Source organism: Pleuronectes platessa, chromosome 2 (genome assembly GCF_947347685.1).
Source record: "Pleuronectes platessa chromosome 2, fPlePla1.1, whole genome shotgun sequence".
Classification (NCBI taxonomy): Eukaryota; Metazoa; Chordata; class Actinopteri; order Pleuronectiformes; family Pleuronectidae; genus Pleuronectes; species Pleuronectes platessa.
In genome coordinates, this window is record NC_070627.1 from 203,025 (window position 1) to 228,520 (window position 25,496).

At 48.2% G+C, this 25,496-nt stretch overlaps 2 protein-coding genes across 2 annotated transcripts in view; both read right to left on the reverse strand.

Annotated features, from left to right (window-relative positions):
* Window positions 1–10,881, reverse strand: part of LOC128450173 (E3 ubiquitin-protein ligase RNF123) — a gene marked incomplete in the record, with an annotated part of 33,940 nt that extends 23,059 nt beyond the window's left edge. The window contains 11 exon segments of the mRNA XM_053433690.1: window positions 1–94; window positions 223–348; window positions 632–699; window positions 831–917; window positions 991–1,076; window positions 1,174–1,228; window positions 1,319–1,416; window positions 1,573–1,652; window positions 9,126–9,207; window positions 9,445–9,538; window positions 10,588–10,881. The exon segment at window positions 1–94 is cut by the window's left edge and continues 21 nt beyond it. Coding sequence (XP_053289665.1) covers window positions 1–94; window positions 223–348; window positions 632–699; window positions 831–917; window positions 991–1,076; window positions 1,174–1,228; window positions 1,319–1,416; window positions 1,573–1,652; window positions 9,126–9,207; window positions 9,445–9,538; window positions 10,588–10,626 — 909 coding nt within the window.
* An 887-nt stretch (window positions 10,882–11,768) lies between these two features.
* On the reverse strand, window positions 11,769–20,063 carry aldh4a1 (aldehyde dehydrogenase 4 family, member A1). Its single transcript, XM_053434129.1, has 15 exons — window positions 19,692–20,063; window positions 18,036–18,129; window positions 17,694–17,786; window positions 17,573–17,620; window positions 15,954–16,109; window positions 15,503–15,652; window positions 15,250–15,324; window positions 14,934–15,121; window positions 14,757–14,830; window positions 14,449–14,645; window positions 14,259–14,306; window positions 14,034–14,186; window positions 13,712–13,833; window positions 12,656–12,774; window positions 11,769–12,579 (listed from the first exon to the last, which is right to left on the reverse strand). Exons 1-15 carry the CDS (start codon window positions 19,730–19,732, stop codon window positions 12,467–12,469), a joined length of 1,671 nt encoding a protein of 556 aa, XP_053290104.1. The 5' UTR covers window positions 19,733–20,063; the 3' UTR covers window positions 11,769–12,466.
* Between the last annotated feature and the right edge of the window lie 5,433 nt (window positions 20,064–25,496).

Below are 25,496 nucleotides of genomic sequence, written 5' to 3' on the forward strand. Positions count from 1 at the left end.
GAGGACGTTCTTGACGTATCCAAGCAGCTTCTGAGCTTTCAGCAGGTCAGAGGTCGGGGGGTTCTGCAGCGGCAGGTAACCGTCCACAGGATACGTGCACATGTGCTCGTTAAAGACAAACACACTGAGCTGATGCACATGCGTGAGGGTCAGAGGTCAAACACACACATTTACAGACATACTAACACACACATTAACACACACACACACAGTGAAGGATATCTCAGCGGCCGACTGCCGAAGTTAAAAGCCACTGACTCTTTAAAGGACAAACTGATGGAGGGAAAGTAGGCCACGCCCGGGCCCGTCTTTATGTTGGTGAAGGCTGTGCCCAGAGACTGTCCATTCCTGAGGACAGGAAACTGTTAGCTTAGCATAAAGACTGGAAACAAGGGAAACTGTTAGCTTAGCAGAATCAGATTAACGTCTCTTTATTAACAAATAAACATGTAAACAAATACACGTTTATAAATGAATACATACTTTTCTGAAGGTTTTCTGTTGTTGTTTTTTTAAGGTCTTCACCTTCTATGTACAGAGCCTTGAGATAATCTGTATTATGATTTGGCGCCAAACAAATCATATTGAATTGAATATAAAATATAAATAAATGAATCAAATGTTTTCTTACAAGCAGAATGTGATGGTTCCTTCGTCCAGGTCGATCAGACAGCTGACGATGTCTCCTGCCGCCCACGACTGAGAGGAAACATCCGCCATCATAATCATTGCAGCCTGTGTGTGTGTGTGTGTGGGGGGGGGGGGGGGGTGTGTGTATAATTGTACGTAGCAGGAACAATGCGTATGTAGACGCTCAGGTGTGATCTCACCTTCCCGTAGTTTGTGGTCGTCACGTTCCACTTCCTCACTCTGTTTCCATCGTACGCATAAGAATCAGGTGTGTCACCTACACCCTCCTGACAGCAACACACACAGTTCAATATATATGTACACACACAGTTATACACGTGCACACTCTGTATTGTGTACCTCCTGGTTAAAGCGACAGTTCAGGGTACACCAGCCGATCTGCATCAGACCCTGTGAGGAGATCAGAACCTCGTACGCCCACTTCCCTGCAGAGAGAGAGAGAGTCACATCTTTGTGTGACAATGAAGACAAACTGAATCATGTGATATGATGGTCACATGACCACAGAATAAAGCGTGTTACCTTTATAAACACAAGTGGTGGCTCTGATGGAGCTGAAGTTGCTGTGACCTATGACCTGAAGACACATAACATTAGAAAACATAGTTCATGCAGAAGACACACGGGGGGGGGGGGGGCTTCAGGTGGAGGATCTTCATCATCTCACCCCGAGCAGGTCGTCATCGACAAACAGGAGACCTTCAAATCCACTGGTGTGATCGAGGACCACCGGCTGAGGTCCCAGACGACCCTCCACAGGCTGATCTGATCGGACATGCAGAGACACACACGTCAGAACATGTAAGAACGACACGCTACAACGACACGCTACAACCACACGCTACAATGACAGGCATAACACGTTCAGTGGATCTGAATCATGTTGATGACGAAGAAGAGAATAATCTGTTTTCAACTTACCTCTGATTTCCTCTGAAGGTTCTTCTTCTGACAGAAGGTTCTCAAGGTGGCCACCAAGATCCTGGAAACCAAGAGGCTTCCTGAGAGCAGGAGAGGAGGAGGTGGACGACGACGACGAAGAGGAGAGGAGAGGAGGACGAAGAAGAGGAGGGCAGAGAGGATGAGAGACGGAGGAAGAAGAGGAGAGGAGAGGAGAGGAGAGGAGAGGAGAGGAGAGGAGAGGAGAGGTTTTTGGTTTTTCAAAGACCATTTATTTTCTATTCCCAGGAACAACTACACTTCTTACTTCAAACACCAGCTGTAAGACTCAACCAAGCAGGGTTATTAAATAATACATATAGTCTCTTTAAGATATATACACACACATATGTACACACGCATTTACATTCCCATTCACACATCCATAAAAACTGTAGCATCTCACATTACAGGTTAATATTTAGTTCCCCGTCCTCCCCAAGGGTGCATAAAATCCCCCCAACAGCCCATATACGACTGAATGTCATCACATTGTCCATCATTTTGTAGTAGGCATGTTCTACTTTTAGCCTGGCTTTCAACAATCCAACCAGCATTGGGGCCGGATGCACGCTACCAGTGTCCAGTGCCTTGTTCCTGCGTGTTAGCCAAATGGCTAGCTTTGCAGAACCAGAGACAAAGTTTAACAGGTTTTGTACAGCTTTTTCCTTTACAGAGTATTTCGGACCATAAATGAACAAACCAAATGAAAATACCTCTCCCAGGCCCTGAAACCACCCTTTCAACACATTAAAGAGTTCTTCCAGCCGTGGACACTGAACAAATAAATGCTCCAGTGTCTCAGCTTGGGAGCAGAACGTACACCCCTCCCCCAGCTCCGGATCAAGGTGCGCTCTGTATCTGTTTGTAGCTATCGCCCCGTGCACTACCCTCCACTGGAGGTCTGCTGTCCGTTTTTCAATGGGTAGCTTGTACAAGGACCGCCAGCTGCCTTTCGGGGAAGCACCTGGCTCCAACAGCCCAGTCCACCTCGACTCTCTCATCCCTTCCAGGGAGTGCAAATTACGAACCTTCACACAGGTCTGGTAGACAGCCTTTTTTCCTACAGTCTGAAAGCTGTCCAGGTGAGGAGTAGGGAAGGACAACAGCTGACCACCCCTCTCCTGCCACTCCCCTACAGCTGGGCTGATGGATAAGGAGGGGAAACTGTATTTTGAGTCATCACTCCACTGGTCACAGAGAGCATTGTTTCTTGCAAAGACTGTCATGGTTTGCGGCAGTGCGGCACAGACCTCCTCTAACACTTTGTTGATCAGTCTTGTAGACCTGATGTTGCTTCTCTCTCTCAGGGTATCCACTGATGCTGCTGTCATCCTTATTAGGTGGCCCAGTTTGGTGCATCCAGCTCGTCTGAGGTTGTCTCTGAGGCTGGCAGACTGCAGTGTTTCCGACCTCATAAAGTCATTGAAGAACAGCGGTTCATCAAACAGCCACAAACCAGGTGTTATATTGTTTACTCGTCTGGCACGAAAAATCTGCCAAGCCTCTAACATTGATTTGTAAAACGGGGTCAGCCCGGTGAGATCCATGTCCTCCGATCTTAATAGGAAGAGATGTTTATCGTAGCCTAATCCTCCGGCTCTCCTCAGCAACAGACGTGCCGCATCAACCCATCTCGGGCCACAATTGTATAGAAGTCTTTGTGCTGCCCGAAGCCGGAAAGCGGCAATTTTGGACTGGATATCCACCAGTCCCTGCCCTCCTTCGACCACCGGCAGATAGAGGACTGCTGCCCTAACCCAGTGCTTTCCAGACCAGAAGAAATCCAGTATGGCTCTTTGTAGTTCCTCAATTAGTCCTCTTGGTGGCGTCAGAGCCGTAAGCCTGTGCCAGAGAGTCGAGGCAACCAGACTGCCAGCAACCAAAGCTCTTCCCCTATACGATAGCTGGGGTAGCAACCATTTCCACTTAGACAACCGAGCACACACCTTCTCCTTCACACCCTCCCAGTTGTTTTTTTGAAACCCGTCGCTACCCAAAAATACACCCAAAACTCTTAACCCCTCTTTCCCCCACTCAAGACCACCAGGCAGACCTGGTATTGCCTGACCTCTCCACTGACCCACCAATAAAGCCTCACTTTTTTCCCAGTTCACCCGTGCAGAGGAAGCCTTACAATACAATGAAAGTGCTTTTTGTACAGTAAGTACATCCTGTTGATTTGAGACAAACACATTTACATCATCCGCATACGCCGAGACTATGAGGGAATTCCCAGGATTTTGGAAACCAGGCAGCGAGAGGCCACTGACCTTATCCCTCAACCTGCAAAGCAAGGGCTCGATGGCCAGACTGTATAGTTGCCCGGAGATTGGACAGCCTTGTCGTATCCCCCGCTGTACATTGATTGGTCTACTCAGCCCTGTCCCCATCTTGATCATGCATTTTGCACCATTATATAATAGGCTGAGCCACGCAATAAACCCATCACCTACACCAAAAGCTCTTAATGTGTCAAATAAATACGAGTGATCTACCCTATCAAAGGCTTTCTCCTGATCTAGCGACACAATTCCACAGTCCAACTCATACTTTTTACATAAATCAATAACATCTCTTAAAAGAAAAATATTATCCATAATTGTCCGTTCTGGTATGCAGTAAGTTTGGTCTTTGTGGACAATCGTCTCCAAATTGTTTTTAAGTCTATTGGCTAGGGCTTTAGAAAGCACCTTGTAGTCCGCACACAGGAGAGCAACGGGCCTCCAGTTTTTAAGTAAGGCCAAATCTCCTTTTTTTGGCAGTAGGGAAATTACCGCTCGCTGACACGAGACAGGAAGTGAACCTGTTCTCATGCATTCCAAAAAGACGCCATGCAGGTCCGGACCAATGATGCTCCAGAATCTCCTAAGCAGCTCATTGGAGAGACCATCAACTCCTGGCGCTCGTCCTGCTGCCATCTGGTTCACCGCTTCGGTCAGCTCCTGCAGGGTTAGCTCAGAGTCGAGGGCAGTTTTCTCGTTATGGCTGAGCTGCGGTAGTCCCTGCAGCAGCTCCTCACGGGACTCCATGCAGCAACTTTCCGCTCCAAACAGGTCGTTGTAAAAAGCTGACGCCTGGCTCCTCATCTGGCCTGGACAGGTGGTTATTCCGCCCCCCGGGAGTCTAATGCAAGTAAGCTGTCTTCTCTGGGCAGCTGATCTCTCAAGATCGAAAAAGAAAGCAGTTGGTGCATCCATGTCTGTTAGGTTAAGCATCCGGGACCTTACGAGAGCTCCCTTAACCCTCTCCTGCAGGTATGAGCTCAATTTCAATTTTTTTTCCTTCAGTGATGTTTGACCTGTGGTGGAATCTGCAACTAAGCCCTCCTCTATGTTTGTGATGCTAGCCTCTAGTTCCTGAATGACTGTTTTAGCTGTGGTAGTGGAGTACGATGTGTACTGCTGGCAAAACACGCGAATTTGTGCTTTACCTATCTCCCACCAGAGCTTTGAAGAAACGAAATCTGTTTTTTTGTTTTTCCACTGCTGCCAGAAGAACTCAAAAGCCTGACAGAACGCAGTGTCTTGCAGCAGTTTGTTATTAAAACACCAGTAGGATTTAACCCTCTCCCCTGGTGCAATTACTAACTCTATGCTAATGAGATGATGGTCTGTGAAACCAACCGGGCTAATGATGCTTTGACTTAGTCTGGCTCGAAGGTTTTGGGATATAAGCAACATGTCCAGTCTGGCTGCAGTCACCCTGTTTTCTCTGACCCTCATCCATGTATATTGCCTGGCTCGTGGATGCTTTATCCTCCAGGTGTCAACCAGATCTTGCTGATTAATGAGACTGTTAAGGGTCTGCGATGACTGGGGGTGAGGTTCCTCACTGGTCCGGTCCACAGTAAAGTCTATGGTACAATTGAAATCACCACCGACAATTATCTGATCCTGCTGATAGTTTTTGAGTTCGTTTTCTAGTAACTTAAAAAAGCGTACTCTCTCTGCACCTTGATTAGGGGCATAGACGTTCACAAAAACCAGCACTGTATTTTCTATTTCTGCCTTTACTAATAACAATCGCCCCTTCACTAATTCTGAAACGGATAAGATGGTTGCATTTATTGTTTTGGTGAACATTACAGCTACTCCTGCAATGAAGTTGGAGCCATGGCTTAAGGCATGAGGACCCCTCCACCATAAACCCCAATCTACTTCATCACTCGATGTTGTGTGTGTCTCCTGCAGAAATAACACATCAATGTGTTTTTGAGCCGAGATCTCCGCTATTACAGCTCTTTTTTTACTTTCTCTTCCCCCGTTAATGTTGAGTGAACCTATTTTTAATTTCCTCATAGAAAGGTCAGAGCAGAAAATAAACAAGAAAGGTACAGAAAGCAGTGAAGGAGAAAACACCAAGTGATGCATGATTATCTTGACCTGCTCCTCGTCGTTCTCGTTGTTTGTCCTTTAGCCTCTTTCCTCAGGGTTGTCATATGTTTTTTCAGACGGAAGCGTTTCTTCTCGTCGAGCTGATCCATCCCATACTGTCTTTTCAGAACAGCCACAGTTCTAATAAATTTTTCTATATCGTCAAAATATTCTTCCACTTTAGCCACCCTCCCGTAGGTTTGGTCGAGAAAGATGTTTATATCTTCTAAAGTGTAGAGGGAGATATCTCTAGCTGGGGTCCCAAAAGATGCTACACTCTCTAGATCTGATTCCTCCTCCATCTCTCCACCTGCAGCCTGACTGACTGGCAGACTCTGTCCCTCATCGTTGTTCACACAGTGCTCTGTGGCATCTGAGGAGCCTGCCTCATCAACATGTGACATTTCTGCCGCTGCAGACTGGGAGGGTTTCTCTACGTCCTCAGACACACGTAGTTTCTTTGACAGGCTCTGCCCCTCTGACTTCTCTGTTTCAGGCTGTGCAACGTCCCCCCCACTCACGGCATCACCGCCACTCAAGGCTCTGCCGCGGGTGGCTTTTGCCGCTCCAGCGCGAGGAGCGTCCGCCGCTGCTTCGGCGCTCGGAGTTGCCTCGGCCCCTGAGCCGCTGTGTGCAGCCGCTGGTTCAGCGCTCGGAGCTGCCGCGGCCCCCGAGCCGCTGTGTGCCGCTGGTTCGGTGCTCGGAGCTGCCGCGGCCCCTGAGCCGCTGTGTGCCGCTGGTTCGGTGCTCGGAGCTGCCGCGGCCCCTGAGCCACTGTGTGCCGCTGGTTCGGTGCTCGGAGCTGCCGCGGCCCCTGAGCCACTGTGTGCCGCTGGTTCGGTGCTCGGAGCTGCCGCGGCCCCTGAGCCACTGTGTGCCGCTGGTTCGGCGCTATGCGCACCTGCCGCCTCTCCGGGCCGCTGATGATGCGGACACGAGGAGCGTTTGTGCCCCACGTCCCCGCATTCAAAGCACTTGAAGCTCCCGGAGCTGGCGTACACCATGTAGTACCCGTCCCCGTGCTTCACTCTGAAGGAGACCTCCAGAGTGTTCGTGGGGGATTTCAAGAACATAAATGCCTGCCGTCTCAGGGACTGTACATGTCTCAGTTTGGGATCCTTACAACCTAAATTAAGCGTTCTGAAACCGCTCGAAAATTTACCGAATCTGCTCAGTTCGGATTTTAAGATATCGTTTGAAATAAAAGGCGGAACTCCGGATACCGTGATCCGGGTTGCGGGGACCGACAGCGGGTTCACCTGCACGAAGCCGTCCCTAATAAACACTCCACTCGCAATCAGCTGGTGTACCTGTGGTTCCTCCTTGAGAAATACCACCACCGCTTTGCTCATTCTGGAGGCATAAACTACATTATCGTGTCCCACCTGTTCTCCAACAGCCAGCAGGACCTCCTCCACCCTAACGTTGTCCCCCGGCGGGACTATCCTAACTCCCTGCCGGAGTGACGGAGGTGGCGTCTCCGTGGACGCCATTCCTCCAGAGACCCCCGACAAACCCGCGGTCTCTCGGTTGTTACTTGAAAACGATATTAAAGAAAAAAAGCTTACCTCCTCATGCAGACATGAAAAGAGAAAGAATCCAGAGGAATACCGGTGAAACAGGCAAACCCAGTACAATTTCAAATTCTCCGCGCCACTCACGCTTCCACCACCACCACTCACTCACACCGGAAACGGAAAGAGAGGAGAGGAGGAGAGGAGAGGAGGACGAAGAAGAGGAGGGAGGAGAGGAGGAGAGAAGGAGGAAGAAGAGGAGGAGAGAAGGAGGAAGAGGAGGAGGGAGGAGAGGAGGAGAGAAGGAGGAAGAAGAGGAGAGGAGAGGAGGAGGAAGAAGAGGAGGGAGGAGAGGAGGAGAGACGGAGGAAGAAGAGGAGAGGAGAGGAGGAGGAAGAAGAGGAGGGAGGAGAGGAGGAGAGACGGAGGAAGAAGAGGAGAGGAGAGGAGGAGGAAGAAGAGGAGGTCAAATACATTTTCTTCACACAACATGTATTGTCAGTAAACCATGGTTTCCTTTGGAACAGGGTCCTTCTGATGAACATGAACCACTTACAAAAAACTTTAAACATGAAACTGAACCGACCATGGAGCACCGGACCGCTACAGACAGAGCAGGCTGTCTGTAGCGGTCTGTGATGATCCCTTAGGTCTGTGTCTGTTTGTGTGATGAGACCGAGACGAGTGTTTCAGTTCAGTCTGAAGAACCAGAGTCGCACACAACCTCAATCTGTGTCACTTATTTTTAAAAGGATCCGACAACATGTGAAACTCAACCTGCTTAACTGTGTGTGTGTGTGTGTGTGTGTGTGTGTGTGTGTGTCTGTGTGTGTGTGTCTATGTATAGAGCGGCTGAAGGTAACATGAATCTGTCCGGCTTAAGGGAAAAGGCCAGTGAAACACTAGTCTCACACACACACACACACACACACACACTGTGACCGACTTTTTTCTGTTGCTCAACACTTGAACGCGTCAAAGCAAAACAACAAAACAACAACAGTCTCTGACGGGACAGTTTACCACACACACAAACTACAGAGTGTCCTCATGCTTCTGTCACAAACAGCTCAGTTATTGACAGTGAACGCAGGATATATCAGTGTGTGTGTGTATGTCATGAACACGTGTGTGAGAACAATGTTGTATGAAGCAACAACACAAACCATGTGTGTTCTCAGAGTTCATAGGCTCCACCCACACGTGTATGGTTTAAAACTTAATCCACCTTTTTCCAGACAAGTGTCACATGACTGTTGACATAAACAGGTCATGTGGTGTAAACAGGAAGTAGATTGTCTCTGCAGTTGGCTGCTTATTAAGAGAAATGAAGGTGAAGAGTCAGAGCAGGGACGACGAGTTGGAAGTGCCACTGACAGGAAGTGCTACCGACAGGAAGTGCTACAGACAGGAAGGGCTATCGACAGGAAGTGTTACCGACAGGAAGCGCTACCGACAGGAAGTGCCACCGACAGGAAGTGCCACCGACAGGAAGCACTACTGACAGGAAGTGTTAGCGGCGCTTTGTGTTCACCGCTGGTAGTCGAGTCATGTGACTGATGAGAACCAATCAGGAGAGAACGTCTGAGTCATGGTTTACTAAAGTCTCGGTTCCTCTCCAGGATGGATGATGGACAGATGTTACCTGAGGGAGGCGACTGGTCCATGTTTGGTTGAAGGAAACACGTGATGGAGATAATCACTGAGCAGCTTCTCATTCACGATACCTGCCAACAGAGAAACACACAGTCTAGTGTTAACACACACACACAACAGAAACACACAACAAACACACGCACAGTAGTAGTGTGGCTCCGTCTATTTCATGAAGTTCAGTGAAGCTAAAGAGTCGCAGCACATGAACCGTCAATCAAACCCAGAACTGACTGTCAATCAACATCAATCAGATCAATGAAACTGTTTCTGCATGGTGTGTGTGTGTGTGTGTGTGTGTGTTGTGTTACCTGTAGCTCTGGCCTTGTCACTGTCTGATGACAGTCTGTAGTTACGGCGAGTCAGAGAGGTGCCTCCTCCTCGAGAGCTCATCCTGTCTGACAGCTGCCCCCCCGACAGAGAGAGAGTACTGTTAATATTGTACTACACACAGTACTACAGTCACACTGCATCACACACAGTACTACAGTCATACTGCATTACACACACAGTAGTAGTCATACTGCGTTACACATACAGTACTAGTCATACTGCATTACACACACACAGTACTACAGTCACACTGTACTACACACATACAGTACTACAGTCATACTGCATTACACACACAGTACTACAGTCACACTTTACTACACACATACAGTACTACAGTCATACTGCATTACACACACAGTACTACAGTCACACTTTACTACACACATACAGTACTAGTCATACTGCATTACACACACATTACTACAGTCACACTGCATTACACACAGTACTACAGTCATACTGTACTACACACATACAGTACTACAGTCATACTGCATTAAACACACAGTACTACAGTCATACTGCATTACACACACACAGTACTACAGTCACACTGCATCACACACAGTACTAGTCATACTGCATTACACACACAGTACTACAGTCACACTGCATTACACACAGTACTACAGTCATACTGTACTACACACACACACAGTACTACAGTCATACTGCATTAAACACACAGTTCTACAGTCATACTGCATTACACACACAGTATTACAGTAATACTGTACTAAACAGACAGTACTACAGTCATACTGTACTGCACACAGTACTACAGTCATACTGTACTACACACACACAGTACTACAGTCATACTGCATTAAACACACAGTACTACAGTCATACTGTACTGCAGAAAGTACTACAGTCATACTGTACTACACAGTACTACAGTCATACTGCATTACACACACAGTATTACAGTAATACTGTACTACACAGACAGTACTACAGTCATACTGTACTGCACACAGTACTACAGTCATACTGTACTACACACACACAGTACTACAGTCATACTGCATTAAACACACAGTACTACAGTCATACTGTACTGCACACAGTACTACAGTCATACTGCATTACACACACACACTTCAGAGGGAGAGTACCGTTAATACTGTAGTACACACATTACTACAGTCATGCATTAATACACTTAGAACTACAGTCAGTTACTGTAGTCACTGTAGTAACTGTGAGTACGCCAGTTCTCACGGTATCTCATGAAGCTAACGCAGCTGTTCGCATGTTAGCTCCCAGTTAAACCAGTTACACCCGGTTGGTGTAGCCCCGTCTCCCCGGTCACAGTGGGTCGAGCCCGGCTGATCTGGACCGTGTCCCCGGACTGTCCCGGTCCTCCCGGTGTTAGCTGTTAGCTGTTAGCTAACATCGGCTACAGGAAGCTAAAGCTAGCACCCACCGCTGGCTTCAGGTCACCGGGCCTCTGCTGCAGCTGTGGCCGGTCACAGTGTCTGTCCTCCGGGTTGACAGCTGAGACGAGTCCCGCTGATGTCCACAGGAAGAGACTCAACCTGGGAACGCCCCTAAGGACGGAGCCTCAGCTGGTCCAAAAGTCACGGAAAACCGCGAAGCGAAAATGAGTCAGGTTTGTTTGGACACATTGACTATAGATGATATATTATCTATTATATATCATATAATATGATATATATTATATTTATATTATTATATTATGTTATATTATTTCAATAAAATGTGTCTATATCTAAAGAGATTCAACTTGAATCACCTGAACGCAACAGTCCTGACCCGTCTTTAAATGACAGGGTGAGGTGAGGTGAGGTCAGCAGCTCCAGTTCATGGTCACAGACGAATCAGACCTGATGTGTCCATCACTCACTGTCTTTCCTGAAGCTTGATGAGGAGTCAGAGGCGACCAGTCGTCATATTAGACTCTGTTCAGATTAACAAGGAAACCAATCATTTGTATCAGATAGCCGACGTCTTCGTCTTCTACGAGTCCGGCTCCTCTTCTTCATCCTGAGATCTTTGTGTTCTTCCAGTTTCCCGTCACGTGTTAGAAACCTCATCCACACGTCCACTCACTGGGAAGCTTCCACACATTGTCCTGCTGGTTCCTCACACATGGACATTTTACCAGGAGGCTGCAGGAGAAGATCCAGAACATGTCCAGAGACACAGACTAATTTGTTCTCACATAGAGAACCTGCAGAACATGTGAGGAGCATGTGAGGAACACGTCCAGACTTCATGTGTGAAAACAGCTTCAGTCACATCATGTGTTTAAAGACTTCAACAAAACACAGTATTTATAATTAATATTTATTTTCAAAAACCATCTGTGTGTAACTACAGGTATTAAGGCATCAGAGTAATGAAAATATAATAAATCTTTTGTCTGAGCTGGAGATTCAAGTGCAACATGAATAATCACCTCTGAGTCGTGATCATTTGTCAGCAGGTTTCAAACGTTAGAGGAAGAAAAAGGATTTAGAAGCTTCTTTAACATTTCACATTTAAACCAACAAATATTATACAATCAAATCTTCAGTTTCACATGTAACAAACTATCCATTGTAACTTTATTTAATTCAGCACAGTTTTAGTCTGACATTGATTAACTAGCATGAAATATATTGACTAATTAACAAATATAAAACAGAATGAAAGACAAACTGATGAACAAAACTATTTATAGATTCGTTTTCTGATATTTATCAAATATGATCAGGTATTCTCTTGATTGTCTGAATTGTTAAACATCAGAAAACAGTGAAAATGATTCAGATGAGGACATCGTCCAACAGGTCAATGTGACAGAAGACGAGGACATCAATTAATCATTCAATGGTTTCAGCAGTAGCTTGATGGGATGATTCTGTGGGTTGATGTTGTGGACACAGACGTGTCCTCACATTCATGTCCAGTGCAAAGACGGACGTGATGGAGAAAACCTGTGTGTGGTTGACGGCGATTGGACGGAGGACGGAGGGCTCCGATTGGCTCTCAGCCCATGTAGGGGTAGCTCCAGCCACGGAGGGGGACGTTTGTCTGTTTCACCACCTGCGGAGACGTCCACCTCAGGACGTAGTGAGAACCTCCAGGTTTGTCGTTGGTCCCTGGATGAAGAGGAGGCAGAGTTCAGAGACAGAGCAGCAGCGTCCCTGTGACTCCGGACTGAGTCCAGACTCTCACCTGAGGCTCGAGCGCCGCCGAACGGCTGCTGGGCCACGACGGAGCCGGTGGACTTGTCATTGACGTAGTAGTTTCCAGCAGCGTTTCTCAAAGCGGCTGCAGCTTCATGGATCACGGACCTGCCACACAAAACCCTCAGTGAGGAGAACTGCTTCAGCTGCTTCCTCATGCTTTACTGGCTTTAACTTTGTAGCTACTTCGGGTGAGTCACTTCCTGTAACTGATTCAGCTGTGATCCGATCTGTGTTATAATAATATAATAAAGAGGTTTGAGTGACTCTTTTCATCTGACATCAGAACCTTCTGGTCACCCTGTTGTCCAGACCTCCCACTGACCTCCCACTGACCTCCCTCTGACCTCCCAGTGACCTCCCAGTGACCTCCCAGTGACCTCCCACTGACCTCCCTCTGACCTCCCAGTGACCTCCCACTGACCTCCCTCTGACCTCCCAGTGACCTCCCAGTGACCTCCCAGTGACCTCCCACAGACCTCCCAGTGACCTCCCTCTGACCTCCCAGTGACCTCCCACTGACCTCCCAGTGACCTCCCACTGACCTCCCTTTGACCTCCCACTGACCTCCCTTTGACCTCCCACTGACCTCCCTCTGACCTCCCAGTGACCTCCCTCTGACCTCCCTCTGACCTCCCACTGACCTCCCTCTGACCTCCCTCTGACCTCCCTCTGACCTCCCACTGACCTCCCAGTGACCTCCCAGTGACCTCCCAGTGACCTCCCACAGACCTCCCAGTGACCTCCCAGTGACCTCCCAGTGACCTCCCACTGACCTCCCAGTGACCTCCCAGTGACCTCCCTCTGACCTCCCTCTGACCTCCCACTGACCTCCCACAGACCTCCCAGTGACCTCCCTCTGACCTCCCAGTGACCTCCCTCTGACCTCCCAGTGACCTCCCACTTACCTCCCTCTGACCTCCCTTTGACCTCCCACTGACCTCCCAGTGACCTCCCAGTGACCTCCCACTGACCTCCCTCTGACCTCCCTCTGACCTCCCAGTGACCTCCCTCTGACCTCCCTCTGACCTCCCAGTGAACTTACTGGTCCTGAGCGAACACGGCTCCTGTCAGAGCGTACGGTGACGTGTTGTCAATCAGCTGCAGAACTTCTTTGTAGTCGTTGTCAGGATAAACGTAAACAGTCAGAACCGGACCAAAGATTTCCTGCACAACACAAACAACGTTACATGAGCGCACACACACACACACAAACACACACATTTCATTTCATTGAGCGACTCACAACAAGTGCATCAACCATGAGGGAACAAACCAGAACAACAAGAATCAAGTCAGCACATTAGCTTCAAACTACAAAGAGCTTCATGTCAGTGGGAGGAGACGTCACAGGGAAGTGACTGCACCTCGTTCATGATGGCGTCCTGAGGGTCCGTGGTCTCGATGATGGTCGGCTCCACGAAGTAGCCCCTGCTGTCGTCACAGTGTCCTCCGGCGATGACCTTCAGGCTGGCAGAGGACTTGGCGTGATCGAGCCACCTCTTGATGCGACTGAACGACTGCAGGAGGAGAGAGAGACGTCAGGAATGAAGAGATCAACAGAGAGACGGGAGGTGAAGAGGAGACTCCACCTTGTCGTTGATGACGGCGGAGAAGAAGCTGCTGAAGTCTTCAACGGGCTGAAGAAGAAAAACATCGTTAACCTTCAACTGAAGCTGGAAACATTCCTCAGAGAATCCAAACTGCTTCTCTTCGTTAACAGGTTCTAGAGGAGGATGGAGTCCAGGCAGCTGAGTGACAGCTGACGGGGTTTGAACTCACGTCTCCCACTCTGATGTCTCTGTGAATGTCCAGGAGTCCCTGTTTGATCTGCGGCCACACGCTCTCAGCCACGTACATCCTGGAGCAGGCCGAACACTTCTGACCTCCGTACTCGAACGCAGAGCGGATGGTCCCCGTCACCACGCTCTGCACGTCCGCCGAGCTGTGGACGAAGTGGAAGTTCTTCCCGCCACACTCTGAAAGCATCAGGAGACACGTTCAGTGGACGAGAGGTCACAGGACGCTGAGAGGAAGACCAGTGTGGACGGACGATGGTTTGACCTCCAAACGTTAGAGGTCGTACTCACCTCCTGCCAGTCGAGGGAAAACCTTATACCTGTCCAGGTTCTGTCCCACTTGTCTCCAGAGACGCTTGAACGTTCTGAGGGACAAAATCAGCTTCAGTCACTGTGATGAGTTTTCAATGATTCATCAACAGTGAAAATAAAAACTGTCTTCACTGATCTATTAAAGACGCTTCTTACGGGACGCTGCCGGTGAAGTTGATGCCGGCCAGGTGCTCCGAGGAGGTGACGGTGTCTCCGAACACGGGGCCATCGGCTGGGAGGAACTGGACGACGTTTGGCGGGAGACCACATTCCCTCAGGACTCTGTAGACGGCGTAGCTCGCAGACATCGCGGCGTCACTGGGTTTCCACAGAACCACGTTACCCTGAAAACAGCTGGGTCAGTCTGTTGATCCTCAAGCCGCAGTCCTTCATTAATAATGCTCTAATCAGTTTATCAATAATCACAATATGTTGTCACCACAGCTGCCTGAGACCAACGGTCCACACTCACCATCAGAGTCGGGGTTCCCGCCAGGTTTCCACCAATAGCAGTGAAGTTAAATGGAGCCACAGCTGCTACAAAGCCCTGAGAGAGAAGAAGAGATGAGACCAGCACCAGACCAGCTCCAGACCGGCTCCAGACCGGCTCCAGACCAGCACCAGACCAGCACCAGACCAGCACCGACATGCAGACCCTCGATCATCACTCAGCACAAACTCTGCGACCTGCAGAAGAAGCTGAGGCTGTAATGACACCTCCTCACCTCCAGGCCGCGGTACAGCATGGTGTTGGTGCTTCCCTCTGCGTCCAGCGGCTGCTGCTTCTCCAGCTCCACTGCGTTGTGGGCGTTGAACCTGAAGAAGTCGATGAGCTCGGCAGCGGCGTCGATCTCGGCTTGGACCACCGTCTTGCCCTGCAGTGCAGAGGTCAGAGGTCAGAGGTCAACAAGAGGACGCAGACGAGCGGCTCTGAGAGAACGACATGTTGTGTTAAAGGCCCAAACTTCACACTGTCTGGGACTTAGTGTGAGGGACGAGGCGTTTCAATAACACGTTTCTTAAAATGGACCAAGTGAAAAGACTGGAGTGACACTGAGGCCCCCTGCTGGCCCCTTCAAGTCATTACAGATAGTAAAAGCCCAGAACACGTATTGTGTTTAAACCGTGTGACCTCATCACCGACTCTGATCACCTGACTGCTCTCGTCTCACGCACCTGTCCGATCATGGTCTTGGCGAGGATCTCCGCTCTCCTCGGTCCACTGATGACATCAGCGGCCTTGAACAGGACCTGGGCTCGGTCCTGAACCGGTTTCAGGTCCCACTCTCTCCTCGCCGCCACTGACGCCAGGATGGCTCTGTTGATGAGCTCCTGAGGAGGAGGAGGAGAGCTGTGAGCGTACACAGAAAACACAACAGCTCCACCTGCTGGTCAGAGTCAGACACACAGATAAAAACCACGTGACTCAGATCTACGGTGGCCCTGACGCACGACAATCAAGAAATCACACACAAGTGGACAAAACACAAGCAAAGTAAGAAAACATCTTTATCAAATTGACAACACAACAACACACATTCCAGAAACGCGCTGCAAATCCAGAAAACGACAACGGACGTTTTAAAATACTATTTTAAAATATTTGAGACTAAACATCAGGTGTGGAAGGTTCCCTTGTTGGTTTGCAGTGAAAAAACTGTGTGGATAGTTTGGACCAATCACAGGAAGTAAAGACAGCATTAATCAATAGAAGAAGAAGAAGAAGAAGAAGAAGAAGAAGAAGAAGAAGAAGAAGAAGAAAAAGTCTTCCCCTCCGATGATAGTGTTTGAACCACGAGGACGTTCATTTGGTGCATTTGAACTAGTGTGGAGTACTGTAGAGTACTGTGGGGTACTGTATAGTACTGTGGAGTACTGTAGAGTACAGTAGTACTGTAGTACGTTAAAGTTGTGTGGAGTACTGTAGAGTACAGTAGTAGTGTAGTATGTTGAAGTACTGTAGAGTACTGTGGAGTACTGTAGAGTACAGTAGTACTATGGAGTACTGTAAAGTACAGTAGTACTGTAGTACATTGAAGTAGTGTGGAGTACTGTAGATTACATTAGTACTGTAGAGTATAGTAGTACTGTGAGTACTGTAGAGTATAGTAGTACTGTGGAGTACTGTAAAGTACAGTAGTACTGTAGTATGTTCAAGTAGTGTGGAGTACTGTAAAGTATAGTAGTACTGTGGAGTACTGTAAAGTACAGTAGTACTGTAGTACGTTGAAGTAGTGTGGAGTACTGTAGAGTACAGTAGTACTGTAGGGTATAGTAGTACTGTGGAGTACTGTAGAGTATAGTAGTACTGTGGAGTACTGTAAAGTACAGTAGTACTGTAGTATGTTGAAGTAGTGTGGAGTACTGTAGAGTACAGTAGTACTGTGGAGTACTGTGCATGAAGGTACTGATGCTGCTAGTGATTACCATCGTTACCATGGCAACCAGATGAAGCTTCATCCATGTTCTCCATTCAAACAATAACACAACCACCCCCCCCCCCCCCCATACTGACAACACGCCCACGTCAGACACGTCTACAAACCAATCAGAGTCAAGTATAGGTAGGCTCCGCCCACGTAGGTGATGACCACAGGACGTACGTTTGTCAGACTAACTTCTTTAGTTTCTAAATATCAAAGTGGAACCAGAACTAACAGATCAAAGGAAACATGGAACAACAGGAAGCTTGAGACTCTCAGAGGAAACGACTGAAACGTCCTTGAGCCCTGAACAGATGCTGAGTCACAGACACTCAGACAGGATGAGTTCTTAGTGTGTCGGACATTTCTTACCTTGTCAGCGTAACAGAACTTTGCCACCTTGTGCGAGTGGTTGAACGGCTGTGAACACAAACACAATCAGTTACTCACGGCTCCGTCTGTCCCGGTGTGACCTGTGTTTGTATCGACTCACTGATAACTGATATCTGACGTCTGACGTCCACACATGTTCGTCTCCCACCACACACGGGATCTCCTCTGTCGCCCCCTTCAGGCCGTCCAGGGCCTGGAACACAAGAGGTCAGGATGAAGCAGGTGTTCACACAGACGTTAATCCAGATCAGATTAACGTTACACACACACGACTACGTTTTCTTTTTAAAGCTGCTCAAACAGAGGTTGGTAAACGCTGCTGGTCCAGCTCTACATTGAAAACCCGGAGGCAGCGGGTTCAGCTTGGAAGGGACTCCTTCCAAAAAAACATGAGGTCATGTGATCTGTGTTTTCAGGCGTATGAATGTAACCTCAGTTTTACCTTCAGCAGCTCGACTCTCTCTGAACTCCCCTCAGTGAACGACAGGATGGGCTCGTTCTTCACCTGCACCCCCGCACATGCACTGGTCCTCAACCTAGAGAGAGAGAGAGAGAGAGAGAGAGAGAGAGAGAGAGAGAGAGAATACTCAGGTTAAAGTTTCTCCAGTCAACAAACATCAGCCACCAGCTGAAGGTCGTCTGTCATGAAGCTCAGGACTGAAGCCAGATGTGTGTTTGATCAGCACGTGGCCTTGTGAACTCCTCAGTGACCTGAGGCTCCTCCCACTGCATCTCTAGCAGATAAATATCCAGACAAATTGGAAACAACTACAGCCAATCAGGGAGCGGGACAGGGTGAAGGTGCTAGAAAGAGAGAGAGCACCTGTCGTCAGTCATGTAGCAGAATTCACACTGTAAAACTCCTGGTCACATGACTCAAAGTGGTCTAGTGTGAACCAGTCTGAGGGGACAGACGCTGAGACACGGTTCAGGCAACATGTTCCACCACGAAGAGACAAGCTGATAATCACTTTGCTGTTTCACATCTGAACAGGAGAGAACGTGTCTCAGGGGATTTCATCATCATGTTCTGTTCTCACTGCTTCAGTTCAGTTTGATCCAGTTTGAAAGTCAAACCTCAGCAGCTCCACATGTATGATTAACTGAAGGTCGGGGGGGTGAGTTGATCACCAGCAGAGAAATGACGAGGTCAGTTTCTCTGTTCTTTCAGGGGGGGGGGGGGGGGGGGGGGGGGGACGTGCAGAGAACTTGAACCTGACTCCAGCTGATATCTGATCTGAGTGCAGCACATGTTCACACACAATCTGGACTTTTCCTGCATCTTGGTGAAATGTCCACAAAGTGTCTCAGTGAGGACGAGCCCACGTGAGGACATGACTCCACGTCTCTCTCTGTAACGTCAGTGAGTTCATGTCTCATCTCTAGTTTCAAGTCTTCTTCAGTGCAGCTGATGTTCATTCAGTGAATTATGTCCTCCAGCTGTCAGACAGGCTCCGCCCCCTGCTCCTCCAGCTGTCAGACAGGCTCCGCCCCCTGCTCCTCCAGCTGTCAGGCAGGCTCCGCCCCCTGCTCCTCCAGTCTGGCAGAGCAGAACTAAATAATTCTCATCCCATCAAAACCATTTTAGACTTTTTAACTGAGCCTCCTCCCTGTGACAACTGGAACATGATACTGGATTAGAGCTGTGCAGGGCCCCAGAGTCCCTTAGAGCGCCCCTGTGTGTCCCAGGATGGAGCCACACATCATAACAACTTAATAAGTGATTAAATATGATCAGGAGAAACCAAACCGCTGCAGACCTGCTCACAGCCTCCATGTAGAGAGGAGGACCAGGAGAACATCTGTGACCTCCAGTCACGTGATGAAACATTAAAACACATGAAATCACTGATCGATCAGATCATCGATTAACCGTCTCAGCAAAGGGACCTGTCAATCACCCGCTGAGACCTCACACCACATGTGGGACAGGGGGGACAGGGGACAGGTGGAGACAGGTGAGGGGCGGCTCTGACTTTAGCTCTAATTAGCTAACTTGAGCTAACTTGAGCTAACTTGAGCTAGCATGCTGGAGCCGTCACCCCGGGGGCGAAGCGGTCTCGTGTCCGCCCGTGTGAGCCTGTCTCTGGGTACCTACCCCCGCCAGGACCGAGCCACCGCCGCCCGCACACGGAGCATGTTCCCCCGCAGGCTGGAAGACAGAGCAGAGAGAAAGCAGCGGAAAGACCGTGAGACGCAGCCGCAGGACACACACCGACACACGGATCAGTCTCACACCAGGAGCCGATCCAGATCCAGACTGCACCACAGGCTGGGGGGGGTCACTGTGACTGAGGGCTGCAGTTTAAACATGTCTCCTCCATGAGGTCAATGAGGTCCATGAGGTTCATGAGGTTCATGAGGTTCATGAGGAACTGTTCAACAGTTCATACTGACACGGGATCAGTCTGAACCGAGCTATTCTAACTGTTTAACATCCGTTCATCATCCATCATCCCCCCCCTCTCTGTCAGATGGAGCAGTCCACAGGCGGGTATGTATCTGGCCAATCAGCGAACAGTAAAATATCCTCAGCCAATCACAGGTCACAGAACCGAGCTCTGCATTATGTTTTTCTTTATATGAAGTGTATCAGTGTTTTCACAGTTTTTTCATTTATTGTTTTACAAACACTAAACAGGATGTTTATCAAACACTCAAACCTTTTATTAATAGGATCATATTAATAAGGTTTGACTCGTTTTGGAGGGGGGGGGGGTGAAGGAGATCCACATTATCATTAGAGATTCAGAATCAATATATTGTGTATCCTGGTGGGCCCCTGGTGAGACCCTGGTGGGCCCCTAGTGGGCGTGGCCCTGCTGGGGCTCGTCCTCCATCCGGGACTCTCACCTGCTCCTCTCAGAGTTTGGTCTTAGGAAGTTGGACGAGCTTCCTGGTCTTGATGTCAGTTGTTGTCAGTTGTTGTCAGTTGTTGTCGGTTGTTATGAGTTGTTGTCGGTTGTTGTCAGTTGGTGTCGGTTGTTGTCGGTTGTTATCAGTTGTTGTCAGTTGTTGTCAGTTGTTGTCGGTTGTTATCGGTTGTTGTCGGTTGTTGTCAGTTGGTGTCAGTTGTTGTCAGTTGGTGTCAGTTGTTGTCGGTTGTTGTCGGTTGTTATCGGTTGTTGTCGGTTGTTGTCGGTTGTTGTCAGTTGGTGTCAGTTGTTGTCGGTTGTTGTCGGTTGTTGTCGGTTGGTGTCAGTTGGTGTCAGTTGTTGTCAGTTGTTGTCGGTTGTTGTCGGTTGTTGTCGGTTGTTATCGGTTGTTGTCGGTTGTTGTCAGTTGGTGTCAGTTGTTGTCAGTTGTTGTCAGTTGTTGTCGGTTGTTGTCGGTTGTTGTCGGTTGCTGTCGGTTGCTGTCGGTTGTTATCGGTTGTTGTCGGTTGTTGTCAGTTGGTGTCAGTTGTTGTCAGTTGTTGTCAGTTGTTGTCGGTTGTTGTCGGTTGTTGTCGGTTGTTGTCAGTTGGTGTCGGTTGTTGTCGGTTGTTGTCGGTTGTTGTCGGTTGTTGTCAGTTGGTGTCAGTTGTTGTCAGTTGTTGTCGGTTGTTGTCGGTTGTTGTCAGTTGGTGTCAGTTGTTGTCAGTTGTTGTCAGTTGTTGTCGGTTGTTGTCGGTTGTTGTCGGTTGTTGTCGGTTGCTGTCGGTTGTTGTCGGTTGTTATCGGTTGTTGTCGGTTGTTGTCAGTTGGTGTCGGTTGTTGTCGGTTGTTGTCGGTTGTTGTCGGTTGTTGTCGGTTGCTGTCGGTTGTTGTCGGTTGTTGTCGGTTGGTGTCGGTTGTTGTCGGTTGTTGTCGGTTGTTGTCGGTTGCTGTCGGTTGTTGTCGGTTGTTGTCGGTTGTTGTCGGTTGTTGTCGGTGGTTGTCGGTTGTTGTCGGTTATTGTCGGTTGTTGTCGGTTGTTGTCGGTTGTTGTCGGTTGTTGTCGGTTGCTGTCGGTTGCTGTCGGTTGTTGTCGGTTGTTGTCGGTTGTTGTCGGTTGTTGTCGGTGGTTGTCGGTTGTTGTCGGTTATTGTCAGTTGTTGTCAGTTGTTGTCAGTTGTTGTCGGTTGTTGTCGGTTGTTGTCGGTTATTGTCGGTTGTTGTCGGTTGTTGTCGGTTGTTGTCAGTTGTTGTCAGCAGTGAAGCCGACATGTTGATGGTTCGGTTCCACTTTGTTCTTCATGTTATTGTTGGTATCTGCTCCATCAGATGTTTGCTTGTTCTCAGTTGTCGGTTGTTGTTGGTTGTTGTCGGTTGTTGTCGGTTGTTGTCGGTTGTTGTCAGTTGTTGTCAGTTGTTGTCGGTTGTTGTCAGCAGTGAAGCCGACGTGTTGATGGTTCGGTTCCACACTGTTCTTCATGTTATTGTTGGTATCTGCTCCATCAGATGTTTGCTTGTTCTCAGTTGTCAGTTGTTGTCGGTTGTTGTCAGTTGTTGTCAGTTGTTGTCAGTTGTTGTCAGCAGTGAAGCCGACGTGTTGATGGTTCAGTTCCACACTGTTCTTCATGTTATTGTTGGTATCTGCTCCATCAGATGTTTGCTTGTTCTCAGTTGTCGGTTGTTGTCGGTTGTTGTCGGTTGTTGTCGGTTGTTGTCGGTTGGTGTCGGTTGTTGTCGGTTGTTGTCGGTTGTTGTCGGTTGTTGTCGGTTGCTGTCGGTTGTTGTCGGTTGGTGTCGGTTGTTGTCGGTTGTTGTCGGTTGTTGTCGGTTGCTGTCGGTTGTTGTCGGTTGTTGTCGGTTGGTGTCGGTTGTTGTCGGTTGTTGTCGGTTGTTGTCGGTTGCTGTCGGTTGCTGTCGGTTGTTGTCGGTTGTTGTCGGTTGTTGTCGGTTGTTGTCGGTGGTTGTCGGTTGTTGTCGGTTATTGTCGGTTGTTGTCGGTTGTTGTCGGTTGTTGTCGGTTGTTGTCGGTTGTTGTCGGTTGTTGTCGGTTGTTGTCGGTGGTTGTCGGTTGTTGTCGGTTATTGTCAGTTGTTGTCAGTTGTTGTCAGTTGTTGTCGGTTGTTGTCGGTTGTTGTCAGCAGTGAAGCCGACATGTTGATGGTTCGGTTCCACTTTGTTCTTCATGTTATTGTTGGTATCTGCTCCATCAGATGTTTGCTTGTTCTCAGTTGTCGGTTGTTGTTGGTTGTTGTCGGTTGTTGTCGGTTGTTGTCGGTTGTTGTCAGTTGTTGTCAGTTGTTGTCGGTTGTTGTCAGCAGTGAAGCCGACGTGTTGATGGTTCGGTTCCACACTGTTCTTCATGTTATTGTTGGTATCTGCTCCATCAGATGTTTGCTTGTTCTCAGTTGTCGGTTGTTGTCGGTTGTTGTCGGTTGTTGTCAGCAGTGAAGCCGACGTGTTGATGGTTCGGTTCCACACTGTTCTTCATGTTATTGTTGGTATCTGCTCCATCAGATGTTTGCTTGTTCTTGAAACTTCTTGTGTTAGAACAGAAACTCACATAATTCAGTCAGAACAGCTGAGTTCACTCTTCTATTCAACATCTGTCTTTTCTCTTCTGTTCTTTTTACATCAGTCAGTCTCCATCTGTGAATTGATTGGTCGAGGATAATGTCAAGAAATGTCCTCAGCGTGTGAGACGCTCGGGTGTGTCTCAGGTTACAGGTGTGTGAGTGTGTGTAAACAGTCATCAGTGTGTGTTGTGTGATGAGTTGTGCGCTGACAGGAAGGGTGTGTGTCGCTGAGGCCTTTTCATCCTCAACCTGAGGATTTATCAGAGGAAACTGCAAACACTCATTTGTTCCTTTGATGTTTCTGAGGCTGAGCGGCGACATCACAGTGATCTGACCAATCAGAGAGCGGCGTCCTGTTACTGTCACCACTGCTGTGACACACTGCTGCAGACAAATCCTCACAAAACATCAAATCTGTGTTTTTCACTTTGTTTCTGACCCAGGATGCACCAGTAAAGACCCAGGATGCACCAGTAAAGACCCAGGATGCAGCGTACTGGGAGAGTCTCTCTCTCCCAGTACCTGGCGTACCATCGCACACCTGGAAGGGGCGGAGCCTCGGCAGGTAAGAGCAGGTAAGTCCTCGGCTTCTGGTCTGAGCGTCAGTCGAGGAAACGCTGCAGCTGAGGTGAGACACAAAGACTTTATACCACTGAGCTTCATTAATCATCACTTCTTCAATACTCAATCATTTTATGACTTATAACATTTGTATATAAATAATAACATAACATCTGTAATTGAAATGGCTGCTTTATTTATACTTGATCCAACAAACTCAAACATCTTTTCATCCTGTTTCACTGTTTATTTTCTGTTTACACAATATTGTGTATTATTTATATTTTATTGTGTTTATGTTGAAACTTTACTGATTTACTTTGACAGATTTTTCTCATTTTAATTTCGTTTTAATGTAACATTATCTTAAACTCGTGTTAACGTTCAGTCACGTTTTTATTCTATTTTTAGATAACGTTTATTTTGTATTTTTTATTGTTTCATGCTGAGTTTACGAAAATGCTCATATTTGATAAACCTGCAGATGATCTTTATATTGTGATTATAATATTAACGTTTAACTAAAGCCTTTATTTTTATCCTGCTGATATCGTCCTTTCTCTGTCCCTAAAATAATGAATTCCCTAAACACTACAGTTCCCATGAGCCTCGGCTGCTGTTGCTATGGAGATGACGAGGCTGTCAATTGAGAAGACATTGCCATGGTTACTGAGTAGATCTGAAACTAGAGTATTAATAACTTTAATAAGCTTCCGCTCATTGTTTATGTGAAGCTCTGTGATTGGCTGACTGTTCATGAAATGCATCCTGGGAGTCGTAGTTTTTCTGATCATGAGTATTTACATGTTTTGACTTTTCAGTTTCATCTCTGTCCTCAGGTCCGATGACGTCCTGAAACAAACCAGATCACATGATGAGCTACACCTTCTCTCGTCCAATCACAGATCAGCATTCTTCTCACCTGAGCTTCAGTCTGTCTCCCTCTGCTGGACCCTGTGAGGACCGCGACGTCTCTCAACCCTTCTTCCTCTACCCCTCCAGGATGGACGCCGCTGGCCTCGGCCTCTACCGGGGTCCTCTGGGGGGCCCCGGCCCCGGGCTCCTGCCCTACCTGACCCCCTTCCACCACCATGGACACTTCAGCGTGTACGAGTGTCCCTTCGAGCCGGCGTTCATCCAGAAACGAAACGAGCGCGAGCGCCAGAGGGTAAAGTGCGTGAACCAGGGTTACGCCAAACTGAGGGACCACCTGCCGGGTCAGAGCGCCGACAAACGCCTCAGCAAGGTGGAGACCCTGCGCGCGGCCATCAGGTACATCAAGTACCTGCAGGGACTGGTGGAGCTGGAAGAAGGGGGCCACAACGGGGACAGTTCCCCCAACACTTCAGCCCCTGGACCAGACTGAGGGGGTCACACGTTGCTGTCGTCTGCTCTGTTCAACAAACATCCTAGATCCAGAACCACAAGATCAGAACCAGACCATGAAACAGGAACCAGAACAGAACCAGATCGGAATCAGACAGATCATGAAAGAAAAACCAGGACGAGACAGAACCAGCTTTTCAGAGGAGGAATTCGATTCCTGATCCGGTCCTGAAACACTCCTGCAGTCACACTCACTTGTTTGCAGGGGGCGCTGTTTGACTGCAGGACTAACAGTAGAGCTCCCCCTGCTGGACAAAATAATATCTGAGGAGAAAAAACTGTTGAATGGTTTATGACAAATTTACAGATTTTTCAAAGATTCAAAATAAAAAACTAAAAGAAAAAAACAAAAAATGTTTTCTTCTTTTCTGATCTTTGTCGATCAGCTGATTCAAACTTGATCAGATCCTCATCATCGTCCCACACACTGAAACACAGCGCCCCCTGGTGGCTGCAGTGCAGTTCATAAACTCTCCTTCTCCAGGTTAGCTGATGGGACATGGACCAAACTAAGGAATCAAAGTAGAC

What these genes read in the sequence shown, in the direction of transcription:
- aldh4a1 (XM_053434129.1), bottom strand. Translation starts at nt 19,732, where the DNA reads ATGCTCCGTGTGCGGGCGGCGGTGGCTCGGTCCTGGCGGGG. An exon ending in GAGACATCAGAGTGGGAGAC is followed by an intron (nt 14,307 to 14,448) that starts GTGAGTTCAAAC and finishes TTTCTTCTTCAG; the next exon opens with CCCGTTGAAGACTTCAGCAG. An exon ending in AGGACGCCATCATGAACGAG is followed by an intron (nt 13,834 to 14,033) that starts GTGCAGTCACTT and finishes TGTGTTGTGCAG; the next exon opens with GAAATCTTTGGTCCGGTTCT.